Source organism: Zingiber officinale, chromosome 4A, assembly GCF_018446385.1.
Source record: "Zingiber officinale cultivar Zhangliang chromosome 4A, Zo_v1.1, whole genome shotgun sequence".
Taxonomy (NCBI): Eukaryota; Viridiplantae; Streptophyta; class Magnoliopsida; order Zingiberales; family Zingiberaceae; genus Zingiber; species Zingiber officinale.
In genome coordinates, this window is record NC_055992.1 from 6,259,122 (window position 1) to 6,284,144 (window position 25,023).

A 25,023-nucleotide genomic window follows, 5' to 3' on the forward strand; every position below is an offset into this window, starting at 1 on the left:
TTTTTTTAATCATAACTTAATGAGGACTCGACACTAAGCAAAGTAGAGACCGAACACAATAATACTCATCAACGAAGAAAATTTTCAAATTCGAGAAAGATTCATAAAAGTTTATTTATCTATTATATTGAAAAAATCAAAAAGAAGTTGTCATTTTAGCGACCTCTATAACCCATACTCTCTGAAAAAGGATAGATTATAAGAGGTATTTATGCTATCACAGTGATCCTTTGCATGTGAAATGTTATGCACATCAAAAGTGTTGGAGTTGTAAGATTACAAAACAAAGTCTCACATTGAAAACACATGAGAAAGATCATGGACTTATAAGGGAAAGATATCTCCATTGATAAGAGACCTTTTGGATAATTTCTTCGGTTCTAAACTGATATCAGAGCTTAGACTGTCAGACTAGTAAGTCAACACAGGGAGATCTCCACAGGCAGAGAGGCTCTCATAATCTGATATAGTTGAGATCCAGAGGAGATCTTCACAAGCAGGGAGGCTCACGCAAGACTTTCCCGAATGGGGATGCTTCAAGTTGTGTCTATTGATCAGAAATGTATCAGAGGGATTGTTCCCAAGCCTTGTCGATGGGTCAGGGATGTATCCAAAGGAGTTATTCCCAAGTTGCAACATCCCAAGCTATGGAAGCTTAAATCTTTATGGGGATGTATCCCAAACTGTGAAAACTTGAGTCTTTCCGTGGATGTACCCAATGAAGTTATTCCCAAGCTATAACATCCTAAGATGTCAAGCCTCGGGGAAGTCTCTGTCGATAAAATTTTGACAGTATCTTCCATGTATGGGTGACAATTTGATACTTGACTACATAGCCCGTAGGGCCTCATAAACCTCGGCCAAAACAACCGGAACATATACAATAATATAAACAAACAATCCACGCAGTTTATAATAAATCAGCCTCTGACTGACTACACAACAAATCACAACACGCAGTTTATTATAAAACCTACTCACTACTTGAGAAAAACACAACCCGCAACGAAAAATCATCACAACGGAAAACAAGGGTAGTAGACCAAAACTCGATATAACATTCACGAGTACAAGATCTACACATCACACGCATGTAGATCACAAAACAAGGAAACAAAGTCGGAAAGTAAAAAACCATATCTACACGAGGTGGAGAACTAGCGACTGGAACCTCTTGACAGCCTCAACCTGATATAGAAATAAAGCAACGGGGTGAGTTCAACAACTCAGCAGGTATCAAGATGACATGCATAGTAAGATATATCTAACAGTAATAATCATGAAGTATAATCTCCTAATCAAAAACAAGAAATGCGAAAATTGAACAAGCAAAAAAGGCATACTCACCAGGACCTCTTATCCAGATATAAGGGTCGTCAGACCAAACACATCATGTCTCCTGTATGCATGTCAATCATATGTAACCACAAAAATGCAGCATCCAAAATGCAGCAACCACAAGCGATAAATGCAATCCATGCATATGATACAAATGACATGGTCACCCCTAACACCAGTCAACCACCTCACACACGATGGAGATGTCGAGTGGGTAGGGTTGTGACAACTGTGTACTTTGTTATCACTACTTCTGAGTGACCGAGTAGACAGGATGCTGTTGGAGTACACCTATCCTCCAACCCCTAACAGAGTGGGGGACACAAAGCTCTCATCTCCCTGTGTCATAGTCAAGAGGAGGGATCCATGTTCGCTACCACGCTACAGTCAACACTACCCATGAGCGGACCGGCGGAGCCTGACAGAGCAAAACTGTCACACACCATGCCTGATAAACCACTAACCCATGAGTGGTTGTGTTTGCAGATCATGTAACTGGTGATGTGCTCAACAACAATAGAGCCGACAATCGGTCAGCATGCAATCATGTAAAAATGATACATGACATTAAGCATGAAATCCTGAAAATACCAACCTCCTCATAATGTGTACCAAAAGGAAAACCAAGTCCATATCAATGATCTAGGTACACATGCCAAGTAATAAAACCTAGATACACATGTCAGGTAATAAACTAGGTACACATGCCAAGTAGTAAACTAGGTACACATATCAAGTAAATCTAGTAGCTAGACCTGTATCCAGTAATGTATTGTATGTCACTACATAAGTACACAATGCAAGAATCAAGAGGACATAAGCATAAATGCATAACAGATAACAATATGGTAAACTACGGTATCAAGTAGTGACATACCAAGTAGATATAAGCATAACTATTACTACTAGTTATAAGTCACTAAGCATATCAGAATGACAATATCAAAAGATAAGTTAAAGGTACCTACCTCAAAAATGGAGATCGTATCCGAAATAGATCCCACGTCGAGACGCTTGTCTCGAATCAACGTCTTGCATATAGTATGCATAGTATAGCTAAGTTTCATTTTAAACAAAATTCTAATCCGATTAGGAAGCTAGGGTTAAATTTCATTTGATAATCTTATCCTTCCTTCATAGTTAATATCCTTAAACTAATCAACTAGAAATGTCAACTAATAAATGAATCGCTAACCCATAATCAAATAGATTAAGCAATCCTAACAATTTCACCTTCCAATTAGGGGTTGCTTCAAACATAATCAGTCCAAAACTCACCCAACTCTAAAACTAGTTCATTCATAATTAAACACAGACTCACCAAAATTTCTGGAACCCCTGTATAGCATCTATTAGTGTTATTGGCCAGAGTAGGTGGTGGTCGGCAAGGTGACAATGTTGTCCAATTTAGGGAATCGATGTCCAGATCATTAATCCAATAACAAAATACAGTAGATAAACTGGTGTTTACCTCAAATCCAACAGTAAAAGCTCCAGAAATGGAAGGAAACTTGAGTGTGTGTGATGAACGAAAGGATTGACTGACCGGAAGTGACAAGACTACTGCCCAACTCTGTTTTGACTATCTAATTCATCAACACAACACCCAAACGTATGAAAGAAGATCTAGGAGGAAAACCTATCTCAATCTGGCCATCGAAAACCCTAGGTTATTTAAAGAAATTAAACATTTCATCGTTCAAATAGGGTAGCTTAAACAGGCTTTCCCCTAACCCAATAATTTATCCCCTTAACATATGTTATACGAGCTCCGATTAAATCTCAGAAAATTCCTAAAATTTTTTGAAAATTCCCTTATGGTTATTTGTCCTTTTTGATATTTTACATAAGATGTAGAAATGAGTTTTTTCTGGGATGTACCCAATGGAGTTATTTTTAAGCTGCACCATCCCAAGCTGTGGAAACTTGAGTTTTTTCTGAGGATATACCCAATGAAGTTATTCACAAATTATATCATCCCAAGCTGTGAAACCTTGAGTCTTTCTAGAGATGTATCTAATGGTGTTGTTCTCACACTGCAACATTTCAAGCTGTGGAATCTTGAGTCTTTTGGGGGATGTACCCAATGGAGTTGTTCCCAAATTGTCACATTCCAAGCTGTAGAAGCTTGAGTCTTTCCAAGGATATATCAAATGGAGTTGTTTCTAATTGGTAACATCCTAAGATGTGGAAGTTGAGTCTTTTCGAGAATGTACCCAATGAAGTTGTTTCCAAGCTGCACCATCCTAAGCTATGGAAGCTTGAGTCTTTTCGGAGATGTACCCAACAATCTCCCTCTCAAACAAAGGAGCATAAAGTTCTCCCTCAAGTATCGAGGCACTCTTGACTTGCTCAGGGCCTCCCCTCGAGTATCGGGTCTCTCTTGACCTACTCAGGGTCTCTCCTACTTTATTCAAAGTTTCACTCACATGGTTCGATCTTGGATCATGGCTCTGGCTCGTGCTTCTTCTGACGGTTAGTCCGATGAAGAGCGACCTCGCTCTGATACCAATTGTTAAGATCAAAAGATTTCAAATATCTCCATAATAGTATGATATTATCCATTTTGAGCATAAGCCTCTCATGATTTTACTCTTAGGTTCTATCCAAAAAAATTCATATTAATAGAGATATCTTTTTTTATAAATCAATGATCTTTTGCATATATTTTCAATGTAAAATTATCTTTATAATCTTAGGATTCCAAAGGAATTTCTTGCGGTCAACCAGAGTTGGTGGCTAGAGAATCTGACAAATCATCTAAAATTAGTGACCAATTTTAATTTGGTCTCTATAATTAAAATTGGTGGTTAATTTTAGCAGTTAGAATTAAAATTGATCGCTAATTATAATTACAATTAGTTAAGTAACAATTTAAAATAGAAATAATGGCACCTCCAGCTAATCAAGTCGCTCCCCATTCTCGAAAAGCCTCTGGATGAGGATATTTACTAGAATCTTTCCATTCTAAACAACGTTGTTCTAATGGATTCAATGTGGAATGAGTTTCCGATCAAGATATTAAGTAAGCACTTTTTTTATTCAGGTTATCAAGAAAGGCATCAGGATTACTGGAATAGGGTCCTCAACGGCTTCAATTCCTATAGACGCAAAACCAACTCATTTGGATCCCTCTTAAACTCGGATCCGTCAACTTGGTCGTCCTTTAATGTCTAAATGGAATACAACAAAAGAGTTTGTATCAAAATCAGCCCTTATACTTCATTAGTAACCCTAAACAAATCAAAATATATTCAATAAACCTGATCAATATATTTAATATTAAATTCAATTGTTATTTCTATTTTATATTATACAACTTATATAAGATTCTAAAAAAATGATAATTTTTGCAATGAGTAATTTAATTGTTAATCGGTCACTAAATATATTTAGCGATCAAATAATGATAAAAATGATAAATTAGAGATCAATTTTAATTCAATCTCTAAGAGATCGAAATTGATAACTAATTATAATTATAATAACAGTTAGTTTACGAATAATTTAAAATACAAATAATGACACCTCCGGCCGCTCTTATGCCTCAAGCCGCTCTTGCACCTCCGACTGCTCCCCCCATTCTTGAAATGTCCTTGCTAAATAACGTTGTTTGAAGGGATTCAATGTGGAATGAGTTTCTCGATCAAGATACTAAGTATTTTTTTATTAAGGCGGTCAAGAACACATATATCCATTAATACTACAAAAAAAAATGATAATTTTACAATAAAAAATTCGGAAGCTAAATATATTTAACGATCTAATAGTGATAGAAATTGTTGTCTTTAACTTTTTTATCGTTAATTTTTAACAGTCGAATATAATATATTAGTCATTAAATTAGCAATAAATTTTAATTTGATCATTAATTTAAGAATCAAATTTAAATTTTATCATTAAATTGTTAGTTAGAGCCCTGAGTCAATCATTTGATGATTGTATTATGTACTTGTTGTATCATATTCTTATATAAATAAAGACATTTGTTTTTAGTTATTATACTTACTTGTATTTGTGCCAAATAAACTAAGTATAATAGCGTCCTTGAGTAGAAGGTTCTCACCTATATCAATCGGTTAGTTGAACCGATAGTGAGATGATATAGGGAACACTACTCTTAATCATTCCTAGTCGAGTATTAACATTCAGGGACAATGTTAATGCAATAAGACTAGCATGTAGGTCAACTCGATGACTTGATCTCACAAGTCATGGATATAAAGATATCAAGTTGACACATGGGTATGCATTGGAGAATGTATACTGAATGACTCGCCATGAGAAAGTATCATGGATCGTTATATGAGTGTCATATACTTTCTCATATGGCTATTAATATGACTACTAGTCCTTGGACCTGAAGTCACCATGGATTCCTACATAAGAAGTTATGTACTTTGATTTCGTCAAACGTCACCCGTAACTGGTGGACTATAAAGGCGATTACTGGGTATGTAACGAATTATGCAGAGGGATGTGAGTGATGTAGATGGGATCTATCCCTCCTATATGACGGGAGCGACATCGATATTCTTGATAGAGTGAGACCACGAAGTGCATGGCCATGCCCAAATGAGTCAATATGAGATATTGAGCTCATTTGATTTAGTGAGTCTACTTGGAGATCAAGATTTAGATTGGTCAGAGGATGACACGGTCTATGTCTCACATTGATCAATCTAGATGTCTAGGATAGAAGGACACTTGTCATATATTGTGAGGAGTCACAATTAGTAGTCACAAGGTGATGTTGGATCTCAACATTCTTGTAACTTGGGTAGTAATGATGTGTTGCTAGATACCGCTCATTACTTATGCTCCTAAATGCCAACGTTACAAGAACCTATAGGGTCACACACTAAGGACAATTAGATGGAGATTAGGTTCATATGATGAACCAAGAGGATTAGATTCATGTGATGAATCAAATTGGATTAAGAGTAATCATAATTGGGCTAATTGAGTTGGACTCAAGTTGATTCATGTGTTCAATGAGTCTAATTTAGATTATGACTCATTGAATCAATTTAATTAAATGAATTAGATTCATTATATTATATTGGCTTGAATTAAATGGTTGGGTTAGCTCAACCATGAGAGAGATTAAGTCAAGTTTGACTTGACTTGAGAGGAAGAGGAAGAGTCAAGTTTGACTTGACTATTTGCCACCTCATTTGTGAGTTGGCATTAGGAGGACTAATGATGATGTGCCACATCATCAAAGCTAGCACATGTGTGTGCCACATCATGGAGGTTACAAACCCCATTTCCATTTAATGTGGCTGGCCACATTAATTGTAAAGGAGTTACAATTGTGGTCGGCCACTCAAAATGAAAGGGAATGAATTTTTCATTCATTGGTATTCATTCTATCTTCTTCCTCCTAGAGCTCTTGCTTCTGTCCCTCTCCTCCTCTTGCCGTGACTGATCAAGGGTGCTAGCACACCTTTGTTTAGTTTTTTTCCACCCATTTGTTCGTGTGGATACTTCTAGAGGATCGTACGCTTGACGATCTCGAGATCCGGCACTTCCTTGGACGAGCGGGATTCGTAAAGGGCACGTATCAAGGGTAAAATGTTTTCTCCTAGTGTAGATCTAGGCTTTAGTAAACTCGTACTCGTATTTTTGTTTTATTTTACTTCGCACGAATCCGGTGGCTAGGGGTTTCGGGGTTTCCGCGACGCGAAAAAGCGTGATGCATAATTAGTAATTAATTAGTGTCTAATGATTAGATTAGATCTAAATCGTGTACAAGATGCATCCTCTCGATTTGATTAGATTTTAATCGCGTCAACTCAAATGCCTACCGTGCCGTGATACCTATCACTACCTCGATCACATGTGTTGTTGAATCTGCCAAAACAGAGCAACACATATTATCTTGGTAGGGTACGGAGGGACAAACTTGGTCCCGCTTATCAACGCATGGGCGAGTACAAACTCAATTAGATTGAGTATTCCTAGTTAGCTCGGTTGGATCGAGTACAACTATAGGCATTTTTCCAACGGTTGGAAAGATAGGACTTAAATCACATTTATATTAATTCTTAGGCGTATTAGCCAAAGCTAACTCAAGTTTTAATATAACTGTGGATAATGATCCTATAAACAATAGTTGCATAGAGATGTAATTGGTAAATCGTTACCTACCGATCATACTAAATCTTGGATGTATTAGCCAAGGCTAACTCAAGGGTTAGTATGATGTGGATCTTCTCCCACATGAATTATAGAATTCAGTGGGAGCATCATTTAGTTAAAGGCCTAATTAAATGATTCAAAAGAATATGATATTTATTTTCTGTATTTTTCTGTTGTAGATAACCATGACGTCGAATACGAACTCTTTCTCTCTGCATTTTGTCCTTGAGAAGGACAAGCTCAACGGAGCAAATTTCCTGGACTGGTACAGGAACTTGAGAATAGTTCTCACCCAGGAACGTAAACTGTAAGTTCTGGAGCAGCTCATTTCGGAGGCTCCTCCTGCCAATGCCACGCGAGCTGACAAAGATGCTTATAAGAAACATCAAGATGACGCATTAGATGTGTCCTGTCTAATGCTCGCGACCATGAACTCTGAGCTTCAGAAGCAACACGAGTTGATGGGCGCTTACGATATGGTTGAACATCTTCGTCAACTATATCAAGGACAAGCACGACATGAGAGATTTGAGATCTCAAGGGCACTATTTCAGTACAAGATGTCAGATGGGGCTCCTGTAGGTCCATATGTACTCAAAATGATTGGGTACATAGAAAACCTACAGAGGTTGGGATTCCCTCTTGGCCAAGAGTTGGCCACTGACCTGATCTTACAATCCTTGCCGGATAGCTATAGTCAATTCGTTCTAAACTACAATATGAACGAAATTGACAAGTCACTGCCCGAGCTGCTTAGCATGTTAAGAACTGCTGAGTTGAACCTTAAGAAGGTTAAGCCCCACCCTGTTCTGATGGTTCAGAAACACAAGGGCAAGGGCAAGCCCAAAGGCAAAGGAAAGTCCCAAGCCAAGGGCAAAGGCAAGACACTGAAGCCTAAAGGAGGGGTCGCCAAGGATGCTACCTACTTCCACTGCGGTCAGACCGGACACTGGAAGAGGAACTGCAAGGTGTACCTAGAAGATCTTAAGAAGAAGCGAAGTGAAACTTTCACTTCAGGTATATATGTTATAGAAGTCAATCTATCTATTTCTTCATCATGGGTATTAGATACCGGATGTGCTTCTCACATTTGTACTAATGTGCAGGCATTGAGAAATAGCAGGGCATTGGCAAAGGGCGAGATGGACCTACACATAGGCAATGGAGCATGGGTTGTTGCTGTTGCTGTAGGAATTTATTTTCTATCTCTGCCCTCTGGGCTTGTACTAGAATTGGATGATTGTTGTTATGTGTCTGCTTTAACTAAGAATATAATTTCAGTTTCTTGTTTGGACAAGAAAGGTTTCTCTTTTATAATAAAGGACAAATGTTATTCAGTTTATTTAAAAGATATGTTCTATTGTAGTGCACCTCTGATGAACGGACTCTACATTCTAGACCTTGAAAGCCTATCTATAACATAAATACCAAGAGGTTCAAGTTAAATGACATGAACCAAACCTATCTCTGGCACTATCGCTTAGGTCATATAAATGACAAGCGCTTATCCCAGCTCCATAAGGATGGTTTGCTAGACTCATTTGATTTTGAATCTTATGAGATGTGTGAGTCATGCCTATTAGGCAAGATGACCAAGACTCCCTTTAGTGGGCACAGCGAAAGAGCGACTGATTTGTTAGGACTTATACATAGTGATGTATGTGGCTCTTTCAATGTCGCTGCTAGAGGCGGTTATAAGTACTTCATCACATTTACTGATGACTTCAGTAGATATGGTTATGTGTACTTGATGATACATAAGTCAGAATCCTTTGAAAAGTTCAAAGAATTCAAGAATGAAGTACAGAACCAGCTTGGCAAGAGTATTAAGATACTTCAATCAGATCGAGGTGGAGAATACCTTAGCCAAGAGTTTCGTGACTATCTAGCTGAGTGTGGGATTCTATCCCAACTCACTCCTCCTGGAACACCACAGTGGAATGGTGTATCTGAAAGGAGGAATCGTACCCTATTAGATATGGTACGGTCTATGATGAGTCATACAGATCTTCCTACATGTCTTTGGGGCCATGCTCTAGATACGGTAGCTTTTATACTCAACCGAGTTCCATCCAAGGTCGTGATAAAGACACCATATAGGATATGGACTGAGAGAGATGCCCAGGTGTCTTTTATGAGGATTTGGGGTTGTGAGGCTTACGTTAGACGTCAAGTCTCAGACAAATTAGGACCCAAATCCGACAAGTGCTACTTTATTGGATATCCCAAGGAAACTAAGGGATATTACTTCTACATTCCCAATCAGCACAAGGTAGTTGTGGCAAAGACTGGGGTCTTTCTAGAAAGAGATTTTGTTTCTAGAAAGACTAGTGGGAGTACGTTCGATCTTGAAGAAGTTCAAGATGCGGACCATAACACTGATGCCTCGATGGAAGTTGAACTGGAACCACAAAGAGTTGTGGATGATGTTGTTCCACAAAGAGTTGAGGAACAACAACCAGCTCAAGTAGACATACCTCTTCGCAGGTCTGATAGGGTACGTCGTCAACCTGAGAGATACTCATTTCTCTTGTCTGACCATGATGACGTTGTGCTCATAGATGATGAGCCTACCTCCTATCAGGAAGCTGTGATGAGACCAAATTCCGAGAAATGGCTAGAGGCCATGAGATCCGAAATGGAATCCATGTACACCAATCAAGTATGGACTTTGGTTGATCCACCTGAAGGGGTAAAACTCATTGGGTGTAAGTGGGTCTTTAAGAGAAAGACTGACATGGATGGACTTATCTATAAGGGTTGCTTGGTAGCTAAAGGTTTCAAGCAGATTCATAGTATTGACTATGATGAAACCTTTTCTCCAGTAGCGATGTTTAAGTCCATTCGGATCATGCTTGCTATTGCAGCTTACCATGACTATGAGATATGACAGATGGATGTCAAAACCGCGTTTCTGAATGGAAACTTGCTCGAGGATGTGTACATGACACAACCTGAGGGTTTTGTAGATCCACAGCATACTAGCAGAGTATGCAAGCTGCATAGGTCTATTTATGGACTAAAGCAAGCTTCTCGGAGCTGGAATCTTCGATTCGATGATGCAATCAAACAGTTTGGTTTCATCAAGAATGAAGATGAACCTTGTGTCTACAAGAAGGTTGTAGGGGACATAGTTGTCTTCCTCATATTGTATGTAGATGACATACTACTCATTAGGAAGAACATTCTTTTGCTTCAGTCTGTCAAGACCTGGCTAGGGAGTTGCTTCTCAATGAAGGACTTAGGTGAAGCATCTCGCATTCTAGGCATACAGATCTATAGAGATAGATCTAAGAGATTGCTTGGCCTAAGTCAGAGTACATATATTGACAAGGTACTCTTTCGGTTTGCCATACAGAACTCCAAGAAGGGATTTCTGCCGATGTCACATGGCGTGAGTCTTTCGAATACTCAAGGTCCCTCTTTTAGAGAGGAGAGAGACCGCATGGATCAGATCCCTTATGCTTCAGACATAGGATCTATCATATACGTCATGCTATGTACTCATCCTGATGTTTTGTATGCTTTGAGCATGACGAATAGATACCAGTCAGATCCAGGTGAAAGCCACTGGATAGCGGTCAAGAATATTCTTAAGTACTTAAGAAGGACTAAAGAATATTTATTGATATATGGAGGCAATGATGAGCTAGTTGTAAAGGGTTACAGTGATGCCAGCTTCCAGACCGATCAGGATGATTATCGATCGCAGTCAGGGTTCATGTTTTGCATTAATGGAGGTGCTGTGAGCTGGAAGAGTTTGAAGCAAGACACAGTAGCTGATTCTACGACAGAGGCCAAGTACATTGTTGCATCAGAGGCAGTAAATGAGGCAGTTTGGATCCACAAGTTCATCACTGAACTTGGGGTGGTTCCTAGTATCGCTGACCCTATTGAGCTCTATTGTGACAACAATGGAGCTATAGCACAGGCTAAGGAATCTCGCTCACACCAGCGGACCAAACACATACTACGACGCTTCCATCTCATCGAGAGATTATCGAGAGAGGAGATGTGAATATTTACAGAGTACCTACAGAGGCTAACATCGCAGATCCCTTGACCAAGACTTTGGCACAAAGGAAGCATGATGGTTACACTAGGTCATTGAGGCTTAGAGCCTACACTGATTGGCACTAGTGCTAGTGGGAGATTGTTAGTTAGAGCCCTAGAGACAATCATTTGATGATTGTATTATGGACTTGTTGTATCATATTCTTATATAAATAAAGGTGTTTATTTTTGGTTATTATACTTACTTGTATTGGTGCCAAATAAACTAAGTATAATAGCGTCCTTGAGTAGAAGGTTCTCACCTATATCAATCGGTTAGTTGAACCGATAGTGAGATGATATAGGGAACACTACTCTTAATCATTCCTAGTCGAGTATTAACATTCAGGGACAATGTTAATGCAATAAGACTAGCATGTAGGTCAACTCGATGACTTGATCTCACAAGTCATGGATATAAAGATATCAAGTTGACACATGGGTATGCATTGGAGAATGTATACTGAATGACTCGCCATGAGAAAGTATCATGGATCGTTATATGAGTGTCATATACTTTCTCATATGGCTATTAATATGACTACTAGTCCTTGGACCTGAAGTCACCATGGATTCCTACATAAGAAGTTATGTACTTTGATTTCGTCAAACGTCACCCGTAACTGGTGGACTATAAAGGCGATTACTGGGTATGTAACGAATTATGCAGAGGGATGTGAGTGATGTAGATGGGATCTATCCCTCCTATATGACGGGAGCGACATCGATATTCTTGATAGAGTGAGACCACGAAGTGCATGGCCATGCCCAAATGAGTCAATATGAGATATTGAGCTCATTTGATTTAGTGAGTCTACTTGGAGATCAAGATTTAGATTGGTCAGAGGATGACACGGTCTATGCCTCACATTGATCAATCTAGATGTCTAGGATAGAAGGACACTTGTCATATATTGTGAGGAGTCACAATTAGTAGTCACAAGGTGATGTTGGATCTCAACATTCTTGTAACTTGGGTAGTAATGATGTGTTACTAGATACCGCTCATTACTTATACTCCTAAATGCCAACGTTACAAGAACCTATAGGGTCACACACTAAGGACAATTAGATGGAGATTAGGTTCATATGATGAACCAAGAGGATTAGATTCATGTGATGAATCAAATTGGATTAAGAGTAATCATAATTGGGCTAATTGAGTTGGACTCAAGTTGATTCATGTGTTCAATAAGTGTAATTTAGATTATGACTCATTGAATCAATTTAATTAAATGAATTAGATTCATTATATTATATTGACTTGAATTAAATGGTTGGGTTAGATCAACCATGAGAGAGATTAAGTCAAGTTTGACTTGACTTGAGAGGAAGAGGAAGAGTCAAGTTTGACTTGACTATTTGCCACCTCATTTGTGAGTTGACATTAGGAGGACTAATGATGATGTGTCACATAATCAAAGCTAGCACATGTGTGTGCCACATCATGGAGGTACAAACCCCATTTCCATTTAATGTGGCCGGCCACATTAATTGTAAAGGAGTTACAATTGTGGTCGGCCACTCAAAATGAAAGGGAATGAATTTTTCATTCATTGGTATTCATTCTATCTTCTTCCTCCTAGTGCTCTTGCTTCTCTCCCTCTCCTCCTCTTGTCGTGACTGATCAAGGGTGCTAGCACACCTTTGTTTAGTTTTTCTCCACCCATTTGTTCGTGTGGATACTTCTAGAGGATCGTACGTTTGACGATCTCGAGATCCGACACTTCCTTGGACGAGCGGGATTCGTAAAGGGCACGTATCAAGGTTAAAAAGTTTTCTCCTAGTGTAGATCTAGGCTTTAGTAAACTCGTACTCGTATTTTTATTTTATTTTACTTCGCACGTATCTGGTGGCTGAGGGTTTCGGGATTTCCGCGACGCGAAAAAATGATTTTCATGGTCCGAAAGTTGCAACATAAATTAGTGATGAAAATATTAAATTCATAGCTATTTTATCTTATACAGTTTAATATTTAACTATCAAATTTAAATTTAATTAGTTAGACTCATAAATTAACCATTAACTGACTATGCTACTCTGTCTATTATAAATATAATATCAATTAATTAAGTAATAATTTAAAATAAGTTCAAATAATGACAGACACCTCCGCGGCTCCACCTTTGGCATTAAACCCATCCAGATGTTTATCGGGATTTAATAATTCCTATGTTACCTTAAAAATTTCACATCTTTTATAAAATTTTGTTAGATTCATTTTTTTAAAAAAAATAATTAATTCAGTTTCAATTAATTCGGCTTAGTTAGTTTAATTTGAACCGAATATATAATCCTATTAACAATAATCTAAGCCAAAAAAAAAAAGAAACAATAACAAATGATATTACAAAGTAATTTTCCATTATTGCCCACCACTGCCATTGGATAGAAGTAAATTTTTTTTTAAAAAAAAATCTGTTTTTGATCCTTTCAAGATCATCCTTATAAAATTTGAAGATCCATTCAAGAATTAATTATTATTTTATGATTTATTAGTTTTAAATTATTATTATTTTAAAAAGTATTATTATTTTTTAATTCCACTTTGAATGAAGTATTAATATAATTTTTTAATTTCAATCAAAATCAAAGAATGAGTTACATCTTGAGAATAGAAAGAATAAAATCTTAAAAATATCGTACATTTAGTTTTAAAATGAATAGAAACAAATAGATTTAAAAAAAAAATGAAATACCTAGCAACAAATTCAGAAAATTAAATAAATTTTATTATAATAAATCATGCGTACATTAAGAGATAAACTAATAAAAAAACGTATTATTTAAATGACACTCTAGAAGAATAATTTGGCAACTTAGTCAGATGTAAATTAACATTTCAAAATTATTTTTGCAACCGTATCTACCACTCCAATAAACTCCTCAAAAAAGTAAACTCGACTGGTAAAAATAAGTGCAACAAAAGTAGCTGCGATGTGAAAATAAAAAGACTTGCATTTTAGAGGACAGATCGTCTGGTCCACAAGTCTGGTCCACAATTTGCAAATTAGAGATGATCCACTTTTTTAAATCCTTAATTTAGATAAAATCCATCTATTTATAGATAGAATCTATCCAAATCAAGGATCATGATACAATGGACCATCCCTTGGTCCACAATTTGTAGACCAGAGGATCCCTACTATGACAAAACCGACTCAGTCGCCATTTGAAAGTGTGACAACAAAATTTAGATAACTCCCAGTGGCACCGAGCGCCTAATCATCTCATCTTCCTCTTTGGGAGGATGGATGGTAATGATTTCCAGCAACGGCGTGGTTGGGCCCTTATTTTCCTTGAGGATCCTAGTCCAGCATGATCTTCACCTTGATGCCAAGAACTCCCTGAAACCGAAATACATGTTAAATTCAAATAGTTATCAAATTAGTTAAGAAAACTGACAGCCTTTCAAGTGTTCTGCAAATGATCATCCTACAGAAAACAGTGACGAGGTAAACTTACTGACCTGCCTAAGCAGCACATGCCAGACAGCAGAATCGATGTATTCTTTAACCGGCTCACCAGAGGATATGGCCATCTTTAAACTTCATTGATTTAGTACGTTGAGACCTGAGCTTACCGCTCACTATTACCTACAAGAAAATTCTCTTACCAGGGATCGGAAATAGTTGATAAAACATTCTGATGAATGATGACATTTAACAGTAGCATCAACAGAAACTCACCTCACAACCTTTTGCACCTCTCCATGACAGAGGGCAGGGCACCGTAGCAAGCACCTCTCCATGACAGAGGGCAGGGCACCGTAGCAAGCTCTGCAAACACAGTGCTCATTAAGAAGCAGATTTACGGGACATTTGTTTGACTAATAATAGAGATGCTTCAGTATCAAATGAGAATTAATTGAAATTTAGTGAAGTGATAAGTGAAACAAGTTACAACAAACATCACCCTTAGATATATAGAATAGCCGAAGTTAAAAAATGAGCGCATCTCATACAATGCTCAATGAAATTATAAAAACACACACATTAATCACCTGCTGAAGAGAGAAACTCCCCCATTTAGGGTTGACCAAACAAAAAAATTACAAAGAAACAATTTAAAAACACATGTAGTTGGCACAAAAAATATTAAATTGTGAGGTTATGTTCAGTTTGAATTTATGCAAACAACCAAGCCAAGATGACATTTAGAATTGACTCCACTGCAACACACCCTAGGCTTTAAGAGAAGCCAAATCATAGAGACCTTAGCTAGTCTCCATTCAATTTTCTTTTACATTACACGATGGACATCACAATCAATTAAATCAGGCTCATGCACTTTGAGGATGATAAATATGAGAAAGAATTAGTAGATGGCTTGAATTGTAAACTAATCATCTGTGGATCAATCTCTACGGTTGTCTAGCTACTGCCGTAGACAGCTCTTTCTTTTGCACCTAGAAGCAATGTTCCATAAACAGTAAGAGGAAGTGAGGAACCTTGTCTATCAATAGGTGCAACTCAGACAATGCGTTTAACATGGAGCCTTAATCAAGAAACAAGAAAACATATATAAACACTTTAGATTTTGTTCTGATACTTGAGTTCAATTTTCTGTTTGATCAAACCATGGACATCACTAGAAATAAATCAGCTCACTTGCTTTAAAGATAAATATGAGATAGATTTAGTAGATGAGAAGTATTGTAAACTAATCATCAGTGGACCGATCTCTACGGTTGTCTGACCGCTGCTGCAGAACAGCTTTTTCTTTGTGCACCTTCAGTCAAAGATCCATAAATAACTAGAAGAATCCTCTTTATTAAAAGGTGCAACTACCACTACCACAAAAGTTCAACTTAAAATCTTCACAGAGAAATAGGATAAAAAAATAAAGCTTAATTTTTTTGTTTCTGTTTAATCGAATGATAAGCAAAACTATAAATGAATCAGACTCGCACATTATGCATAAATGTGAGATAGAAATAGTAGATGAGCAGTATGGCAAACTAATCATCTGTGGATCCATCTCTACGGTTGTCTGACCGCTGCTGTAAAACAGCTTTTTATTTGTGCACCGCAAATCAATGTTCCACAAAATGATCACGGAACTTTTTATATCTACAGATGCAACTACCGACCTCAACAAAGCCACCGGGAAACAAATATATATACAACGGCTTCATGTTGGCCTAAGTATATGTTTGATCAAACAATGGAAAGCCCTATAGAAGAATCAAGGTCAAATATTGTGGAGCATGAATGTCAGATAGAATTAGTAGATGAGTCATATTGTAAACTAATTATCTGTGGATCCATCTCTATGGTTGTCTGGCCATTGCTGAGACAGTATTTTCTTTGTGCACCATGAGTTACAGTTCAAAAAACAAAGTCAAAAGGAACTTCTTCTAAAAAGAGGTGCAACTACAGCTATTTAACAAATTCAACATGCGGAAAAAAAGAAAATTCAACAAAAAAAAACCATGCTCATGCATTTTTACAGTCACAAAAATGCAAACAACAACATTTCTATTCCATTTCAATTTAACTAAAAATTTTAGTTATAAATAAGAAAATGTAAAATGATGACTCGGAAAATGTAAAGCTTACCGCCTAACTGCAAGGCTTCCCAGAAGCTTGTACCGGAGAAACTCAGCCTGAGCAATAGCACAAAGTCATCTATTGTTAACTTTTTCAGCATAAAGTTCAACGCCATTCTCTGGAAACTTGAACCTTTTCCGAACGACTGAAGTCAGCTCCCTAATCCTTCTCCCATTCTCACCTTTATTAAGATGAGAATTATAACACAACTCAAAAAACCCTAAACTACCAACATCCAAAACTCTACAAGAATCGAAAAAAAAAAATATTAGTACCAAGTACATTATTCTGCGTCCTGGTGGCTCGGATGATGATCTCCGTCCGCATCCGTGTAACACGGACTTTGACGCCCGAGTACCCGTCCTCCGCGAGCTCGCGGGTCAGAAATCAGAACCTCATTCAGCTCAGCAAAGAAAACTCCATCTGCGACGAATGACAGAGAAGAGAATATCACATAGAGGAAATTTTCACGGAAATCCAAATAGATCTTCAAGAATTAAAAAAAGGAACGAGAATCTCAAAAGCCTACCCTTCTCTTTTTGCTCATCTGGGTCGCCGTGTTCGGCGATCCGGACGCAGAGGCCAACTCCTCTACTCGACGGAATTTGATACTTGGCAGAGGAACTATGTCAAGCGCAGATGGCCTCGGAGTGAGTCCGGCGGCGAGGGATCAGGTATTTATAGTGATGGCGAGCGCAATTGGAGAATTAGGGTTCTGGCTGACCACGGCCCATGGGCTAATGAAACCATGGGCCCGACCCAAGTAACAAGGGCTCGTACTTCTAGACCGGCCTAATTTAGTCCATCGAGGGTTCGATCTGAACCGGCATTCGACACGGTTCATTGTTAACTCTTGAATGATCTTCCAATTATTTTCAAGAGGTAAATTGTGTAATTCTTTTCTTCCTTTTTTAGGAAAAAAAACAGTTGTCATGTCCCTAGCTTGCAACTACTATATTTGTCCAACAATTATATTTTATTAGTGCACAATCTCGTTGTCTTCACTCCATCTCCTTCCTAGCAATTGCATGGCCAACGATTCAAACGGTCTAAAACAGAACACACTCTGTTCCCAACAGAGATAAAAGGAGACTGCTCCAGAGGATTTTGAAGATCCAAAAGCAACAAAGAGAACAAGAAGAAAGAAAGGAAGGAGGCAAGAGAATTCATACACGAGAGATTGCAGCGGGAGCATTATGCGTCAAGGTCAAGTATCCCCCAAGATCGTAGTGGCAGTAGATAGAGATAAGAGCAGCCACAGTGCCTTCAAATGGGCTCTGGACAACGTTGTCACCGCAGGGCAAACCCTCACCCTCCTCCATGTCAACAACAAGAGCTCGAGTATGTAATCCTGGAGAACATTCAAATTTTCAAATTTAAATTGTGGTTAAAGTTACTCTGGATGCAATGCTGCAGGGGGTTACGAGGATGAAGCCAATTATGTTGCTAGCATCACAAGGGACATCATCAATCCCTTTAGATGTTTCTGTACGCGAAAGAATGTGAGTGATTATTTCGTTTAGATGTTTCTTGTGATCAGACAAGCCTTAATAGTTCCAACTCGAGCTTTTCTGAACAGGTGGGATGCAAGGATGTCATAGTTGAAGGCATCGATGTTGCTAAAGCGATCATAGAGTTTGTCACAGTTGCAGCAGTAGAGAAGTTGGTGATTGGTGCATCACCAAAAGGCGGATTCATCAGGTGATTGTCAAGTTAAAACGATTGAATAGGTTTGCAACTCATGGTGATAGCATACTTATGCCTTATATTCCTTAGATCATTCAAAAGTATAGACCTCAGCACCACCATCTACAAAGGGGTGCCTGATTTTTGCACTATCTATGTCATCTCGAAGGGGAAGATCTCCTCCACGAGGAATGCCACTCGACATCAATCGGCTGTCTCTCTTCGTGCTCAAATAGAGGCTCCACCAACAGTAATGCATGATCCACCAAGCCAGAGCATCAAGAACGCCATGAAAGGTTTATTTTTTCTGTTGATTTACTGGCCTTGCAAGGAAAACTCGAGATTTTAGCTAGTTGTATGACTGAAGAAGATTGCATATTTCCTAGGTACAAGTGCGGCTTCAGTTAGTCCATGGAATATGCAAAAAGAGAATGAATTAATCGGGTAAGAAATGTTTATAATGTAGAATTTTTCAATGTTCTTCTGACATTGAAAGGTGAATCATCTTCCTCATGCAGGTCGCCTTTCAATAGAGGAGGGACACAAGGCTCAACCCAAAGATCATATGGAGAGATACTTGTAGAGAGTGATATATCATTTGTGAGCAATGACAGGCCAAGCACTAGTGGATACCCTCCAAGATCTTCTAACTTGTCGGATAGTTACGAATACAGTTTCGAATCATCGCGCAAGTCTACGGGTGCATTCTCTGCAGGAAATGAATCCTCTTACCTATCTCATGCAAGCTCATCATCTCAATCTATGGTAAGACAGGAAGTAATTGCAAGTTCTAGCAATTAAGAAATGAGAGGTTTGTTCTGATGTTAGACAACATATGCTTGCCTTGCAACTTATAGGATGATGTCGAAGGAGAGATACGAAGGTTGAGGCTAGAACTCCAGCAAACAATGGACATGTACAGCACAGCCTGCAAAGAGGCACTCACAGCCAAACAGAAGGTAGTATTTTTCATATACAGATTTCCCCCCAAAGTCGATCTTGTTTACAAACATGGTACTGTTCTAGGCCATGGAACTTCAACGTTGGAAGATAGGTGAAGAAAAGAGATTGGAAGAAGCATCCCTCAAGACAACCAAAATGACGGCAAAGAAGTTCAGTACAGAGATGCAGTCAGACAACGAGACAGAGGAGAAGAAGGGTTTTAACGATTTATCACAAACAGATCTCAGGTACAGAAGGTACACGATAGAGGAGATAGAAGAAGCCACTGAACATTTCGCGGAGAATAGGAAAATCGGCGAAGGCGGCTATGGTCCTGTTTACAAATGCTATCTGGATCATACCCCTGTTGCAATCAAGGTACTGCGTCCTGATGCGGCACACGGAAGGTCACAGTTTCAGCAAGAGGTACCGTTCGGTGATAAATGTCTCGTTGTTGTGGGATCGCAGCTGGCTAATGCCACTTTCTACTTCCTTCATCGTGCAGGTTGAAATCCTATGTTGTATTCGACATCCAAACATGGTGCTACTGCTTGGCGCCTGTCCAGAATATGGTTGCCTTGTATACGAACACATGGCGCTTGGGAGCTTGGAAGATCGTCTGTTCAAGCGAGGGAACACGCCGCCTATCCCATGGCAGCATAGGTTTCGAATCGCTGCAGAGATCGGCACTAGTCTTCTCTTTCTGCACCAAACCAAGCCTGAGCCACTGGTTCACAGAGACCTTAAGCCTGCGAACATCCTCCTCGACAGGAACTACGTGAGCAAGATCAGTGATGTGGGGCTTGCTCGGCTAGTTCCTCCGTCCGTGGCAAACAACGTGACCCAATACCGCATGACGGCTACGGCGGGCACGTTCTGTTATATAGACCCGGAGTATCAGCAGACCGGCATGCTCGGTACGAAATCTGACGTCTACTCACTCGGAATCCTCCTGCTGCAGTTGATAACTGCCAAGCCTCCCATGGGGCTGACGCACTTCGTGGGCCATGCGATCGATAAGGGAACGTTCCCTGAAATGTTGGACCAATCAGTGACTGATTGGCCGGTTGAGGAAGCTTTGAGCTTGGCCAAGATAGCGATAAAGTGCGCGGAGCTGAGGAAGAAGGACAGGCCGGACCTTGCGACGGTCATACTGCCAGAGCTCAACAGACTCAGAGAACTCGCGGAGGAGAACTTGCATCCTTAGATGAATATTATTTCTCTATCTTAGAAATGGGCAACAATATGTGCAAAAGGAACTGCCTTTGTCTGTATATATACATGAAAATATATAGATGCTCGAGTAATAGTTTCAACCATTGTAATTTATATGAATCATGTCCTCATCTTCTTTCTCTCTTTCTTTTTTTTTTTCACCATTAGTCATTTGTTTCTTCTATCTTATAAAGTTAGGGTTCCTCTAAATCAAACTAAGTGATGCAGATCCAACCATGTTGAAGTTTAATATGCGAGTCTTTAAATTTTAAATGGACTTAACTTTTGACTCGAGACTGAGAATCAAACTCTGTCTGTCGTCACGTGTGCAGAATTCGAAAACCTATATTTGTTATGAGTGAAACTGTAATCATCAATTTTTAGTCCCAAATTATGACGTTTAAATCCTTTTTAGGGGTTTTTGCTATTTTTGATAAATTTTATTTTTTGAGTATTTGTCTTTGTTCCTGACGAGAAGCTAAGAAGACGGACCTGTCGACGTGTTGTGTTTGGAAGGTTGACCGCATCCCCATGGCCCGGTGATGAGTTGTCCTCTACGTTGACTAGGTCGTCAGGAGTCATCCTGGTCAACATCACCTATAGCCAGCGACCAAGGTGCCCCGGTCCCCTGGCTCCCCGATGCTCGAGGCAAATCCCACAGATATATAAGTAGCTGAATGATAATAACAATGGAATAATACAATAAATACAAGACGGGTACGATGACATACCTTGGCCTCCGGCCTCGGATGGATGGGTGAGATGATCGAGATGTTGGTCGAGTCGTCGCGCTCCTGACGAATAGATGGATGTGAGCCCACTGAGGAGCCAGACCTGAAAGCAACGACAGGGAATCCAATGCAGCAAGGATCCAAGAAGAGAGCACGCAGGTCGGATACGATAATGGCTCGCAGGCCAGCACATGGCACGTAGGCCAGATAATACCAGTAACACACAAATATAATAACGGTGCAAATAGCGGAGCACCACAGCTCGACGGCCGGAACCACATCGGCTCACCGGCCAAGCACCCTCTCGGCTCGAAGACCGGCGTAAACAAACAGTACGAGCGGCTTCAGCCGCTGGAGGGGGATGCCGGCTACCGGAGGCAGCGGCTGCGGCTGCAAGAGGCGGAGACGACGCCCACTGGGGGCAGCACTCGCTGGAGGAGGCATCAGCGACCCCTGGGGGCAGCGGCGCGCTGTGGTGGCGAAGCCCGCTGGTCACAGTGCGTAAGGGCGGCTGCAGTGTGTGAGGGCAACTGGTCAGAGGGATGCGGCCTGTGGAGATTGCCAGCACAAGGGGCTGTCGACGACGGCTGTGGACCCCGGAACAGCGGGATGGATGTTGTGTCGCCGTGCGTAAGGGGAGAAGGTGATGTCGGTGTCGGAGGAGAGGAGCGTGAGCTCCCCGGTGACGGAAGAGAACCCCCTGCCTTCTCCTCCCTCAGTGGCAGCGGAGCCTGGCCCGCAGAAGCCTCCATCAACAGCGAAGGCGAGAGAGCGTGAGAGAGGCGCATAGGCAGGAAGAAGAGGAGAAGGTGGTGACTAGAGGAAGAAGAGGAGGGAAGTAACCAGCGACCGACGTGAAGAGGAGCGTCGGCGACGAGGGCGAAGGAGAGGAGTTGGCGGCAGCCCAAGCAAAAAATGAGTCCCCCCCCCCCCTTCCCTTGAACCCGATGAACAGTGTCCCTTTAACAAGAAAACCCTACTTGGCAAAAAGACCAAACTACCCTTCCTCTTCCTCCTTATTCCCTCTCTACCCCCAAGCAATATCTGCATCACAAGCCTCCCCTTCAAGTCTAGTTGAAGGAGGCACAAGTCCGACTGACTAGACCAAGGCCTAAAATAGAACCATTAACGAACGCGAAATCCTATCACGGGGCTCGTCTCATCACGTCGCACAAATAACTGTGGCGATGCCAAGCAAACCACGAGGAATAATACCACGTCGACCACCGAACCAATGCCGAGAGAGCGGAAAAACATTAAGTGAGCAACATGTAAAATGATAGTCAATCGAGCGACACATGGGGTGCCGAGTAGACCGATCGGACGAGCGATGCCGAGCGTGCGACCACAAGGATGCCGACCGGACAATCAAAAGGGTGTCGATTGTAGATAGAAGTCGGGCGGTCGATGCCGAGCGCGAGAACGCGAAGATGCCAACCTGACGACCGAGCGGGCGATGCCAAACGGGTGACTGAGAAAATGTCGGCCAGTCGACCATAAAATGCTGGCTAGACCATTCGAGAGGATGTCGAGCGTTCGACCGAACAGTTTAAGAGTATGGTCGAACGAGCGACTGAGCGATACCAGTCGGATGGCTACGAGAGTGCTGACCAAGCGACTCAGAGAATGGCCAACTGACGATCGTAAAATGCTGGCCCGGCAATCGAGTAGCGCTGAGTGGGAGGATGTCGAGCGGACGAGCGGTGCCAAGCGCGCGACTGCGAAGAGATCGATCGGGCGATCGAAAGGATGTCGATCGGGTGGAGGATCAGGCGGCACTAAAGTGTCGACTGAGCGACGAAAAATAATGTCAAACAACTGTCAGGCAAGCTATTGGCCGAATGCCATGTGTGAGCATAGTCGAATACCGAGCGAGCGACGGAGCAGCGTCGGACGAGAGTGGAGCCCAAAAACTGAATGGGAGCATAGCTCGTGAAATCAAATGCGCAGAGACGGAAGTCATGAGCCGAACGGGTGCATCGCACGTAAACTGAACTGGAGCGTAGCCCATGAATCGAAAGCGCATGGAAGCGAAAGTCGTGAGCCGAGCGGGCATAGAGCCCATGAGGTATCCTAGTCCAAAACCAGTGGACACTCTTGTCCGTGATCCTTAAAGATGGCTCGACCCCAAACGGAGGAGTTAAGTGCTTGTGAGAACTGCTCTACCCCGAACGGGAGAGATAGATGCTCGTGAAGACTGCCCGACCCCGAACAGGGGAGATAAAATATCTGATGTTGGTTCGAGACCAGTGAAGACCACTCGACCCCGAACGGGGGAGATAGAAGATCCGATAAGCTGGTCCGAGACCAGTGAAGACGCTCGACCCCGAACGGGGGAGATAGAAGATGAAGGCTGCTCAATCCTGAACATGGGAGATAGAAGATCCGATAAGCTGGTCCGAGACCAGTGAAGACACTTGACCTCGAACGGGGGAGATAGAAGATCCGATAAGCTAGTCCGAGACCAGTGAAGACACTCGACCCCGAACAGGGGAGATAGAAGATAAAGGTTGGTCAACCCCAAACGGGGGAGATAGAAGATCCGATAAGCTCACTACAACAAAAACCCTCATAGACATCAGTGGAACAACAACGGTTTTAAGCAAAAACCGATGTCTTTGAATATTTTACACCGGTTTTTTCAAAAACCAGTGTCTATGAGCACAGATTTTAGCTCATAGACATCGGTTTTTTAGGCGATGTCTATGAGCGCCTTTTTTTTTGTTAATAGACATCGATTTTAACTGCAGTTTTTAAAATCCGGTGTTAATGAACCAAAATAAAATATTTTAATATTCCCACAGCCAAAATTTGCAACACTGTGAAGTTCCCTCCCAACCTAAATCTATATCGCGCCCCTTCCTCACGCGACCATCTCTCTCGTCTAAACCTAAACCTAAACCTCCGACCATCTCTCTCAACCTCATCTGCCTCTTCTCCTTCCTAGATCGACGCCCTTGCTTCTCCGTCCACGTTTTGAAACCTCGGCCACGTTGCTCGCAGTCTCGCTTGTTTTTTTTGTTGGTCCAGTCCGCGGAAGAAGAAAAAAAAAAGCCGCGTCGCATCAAAAAAAGCACCGCCCGCGAGCGAGCTCCTCTCCGCGAGCCCTAGCCACCTTCCTCTCCGCGAGCGAGCTCCTCTCCGCGAGCGAGCTCCTCTCCGCGAGCCACCGCCCTCTCCATAAGCGAGCTCCTCTTCGCGACCAGCCACCTTCCTCGCCGCGAGCCACCGCACCTTCCTCGCCGCGAGCATCCGCGAGCTGGAGCTCTCCGCGAACCCTATTCCTCTCCGCGAGCAGTCTCCTCACCGCAAGCCCAAGCAGCAGCGGCCAGACACCTTCCTCGCCGCGAGCCACGACCCTC

General features: G+C 41.0%; 1 protein-coding gene, 4 non-coding genes and 1 pseudogene across 5 annotated transcripts; 1 reads left to right on the forward strand and 5 right to left on the reverse strand.

Annotated features, from left to right (window-relative positions):
- Positions 1 to 14,334: 14,334 nt before the first annotated feature.
- LOC121969136 lies at positions 14,335 to 17,634 on the reverse strand (annotated as a pseudogene).
- Positions 15,838 to 16,005, reverse strand: LOC121974099. Its single transcript, XR_006109960.1, has one exon. It is a non-coding gene; the product is annotated as a small nucleolar RNA snoR143 (small nucleolar RNA).
- On the reverse strand, positions 16,159 to 16,321 carry LOC121974096. The gene has a single exon (XR_006109958.1). It is a non-coding gene; the product is annotated as a small nucleolar RNA snoR143 (small nucleolar RNA).
- Positions 16,457 to 16,613, reverse strand: LOC121974095. The gene has a single exon (XR_006109957.1). It is a non-coding gene; the product is annotated as a small nucleolar RNA snoR143 (small nucleolar RNA).
- On the reverse strand, positions 16,747 to 16,910 carry LOC121974098. Its single transcript, XR_006109959.1, has one exon. It is a non-coding gene; the product is annotated as a small nucleolar RNA snoR143 (small nucleolar RNA).
- Positions 17,635 to 18,219: 585 nt separating the features above from the next.
- Positions 18,220 to 20,922, forward strand: LOC121969137 (U-box domain-containing protein 52-like). The gene is made up of 9 exons (XM_042519056.1): positions 18,220 to 18,428; positions 18,504 to 18,589; positions 18,667 to 18,788; positions 18,864 to 19,069; positions 19,160 to 19,217; positions 19,292 to 19,538; positions 19,631 to 19,732; positions 19,800 to 20,141; positions 20,221 to 20,922. Exons 1-9 carry the CDS (start codon positions 18,284 to 18,286, stop codon positions 20,920 to 20,922), a joined length of 2,010 nt encoding a protein of 669 aa, XP_042374990.1. The 5' UTR covers positions 18,220 to 18,283.
- The last annotated feature ends 4,101 nt before the right edge of the window (positions 20,923 to 25,023 follow it).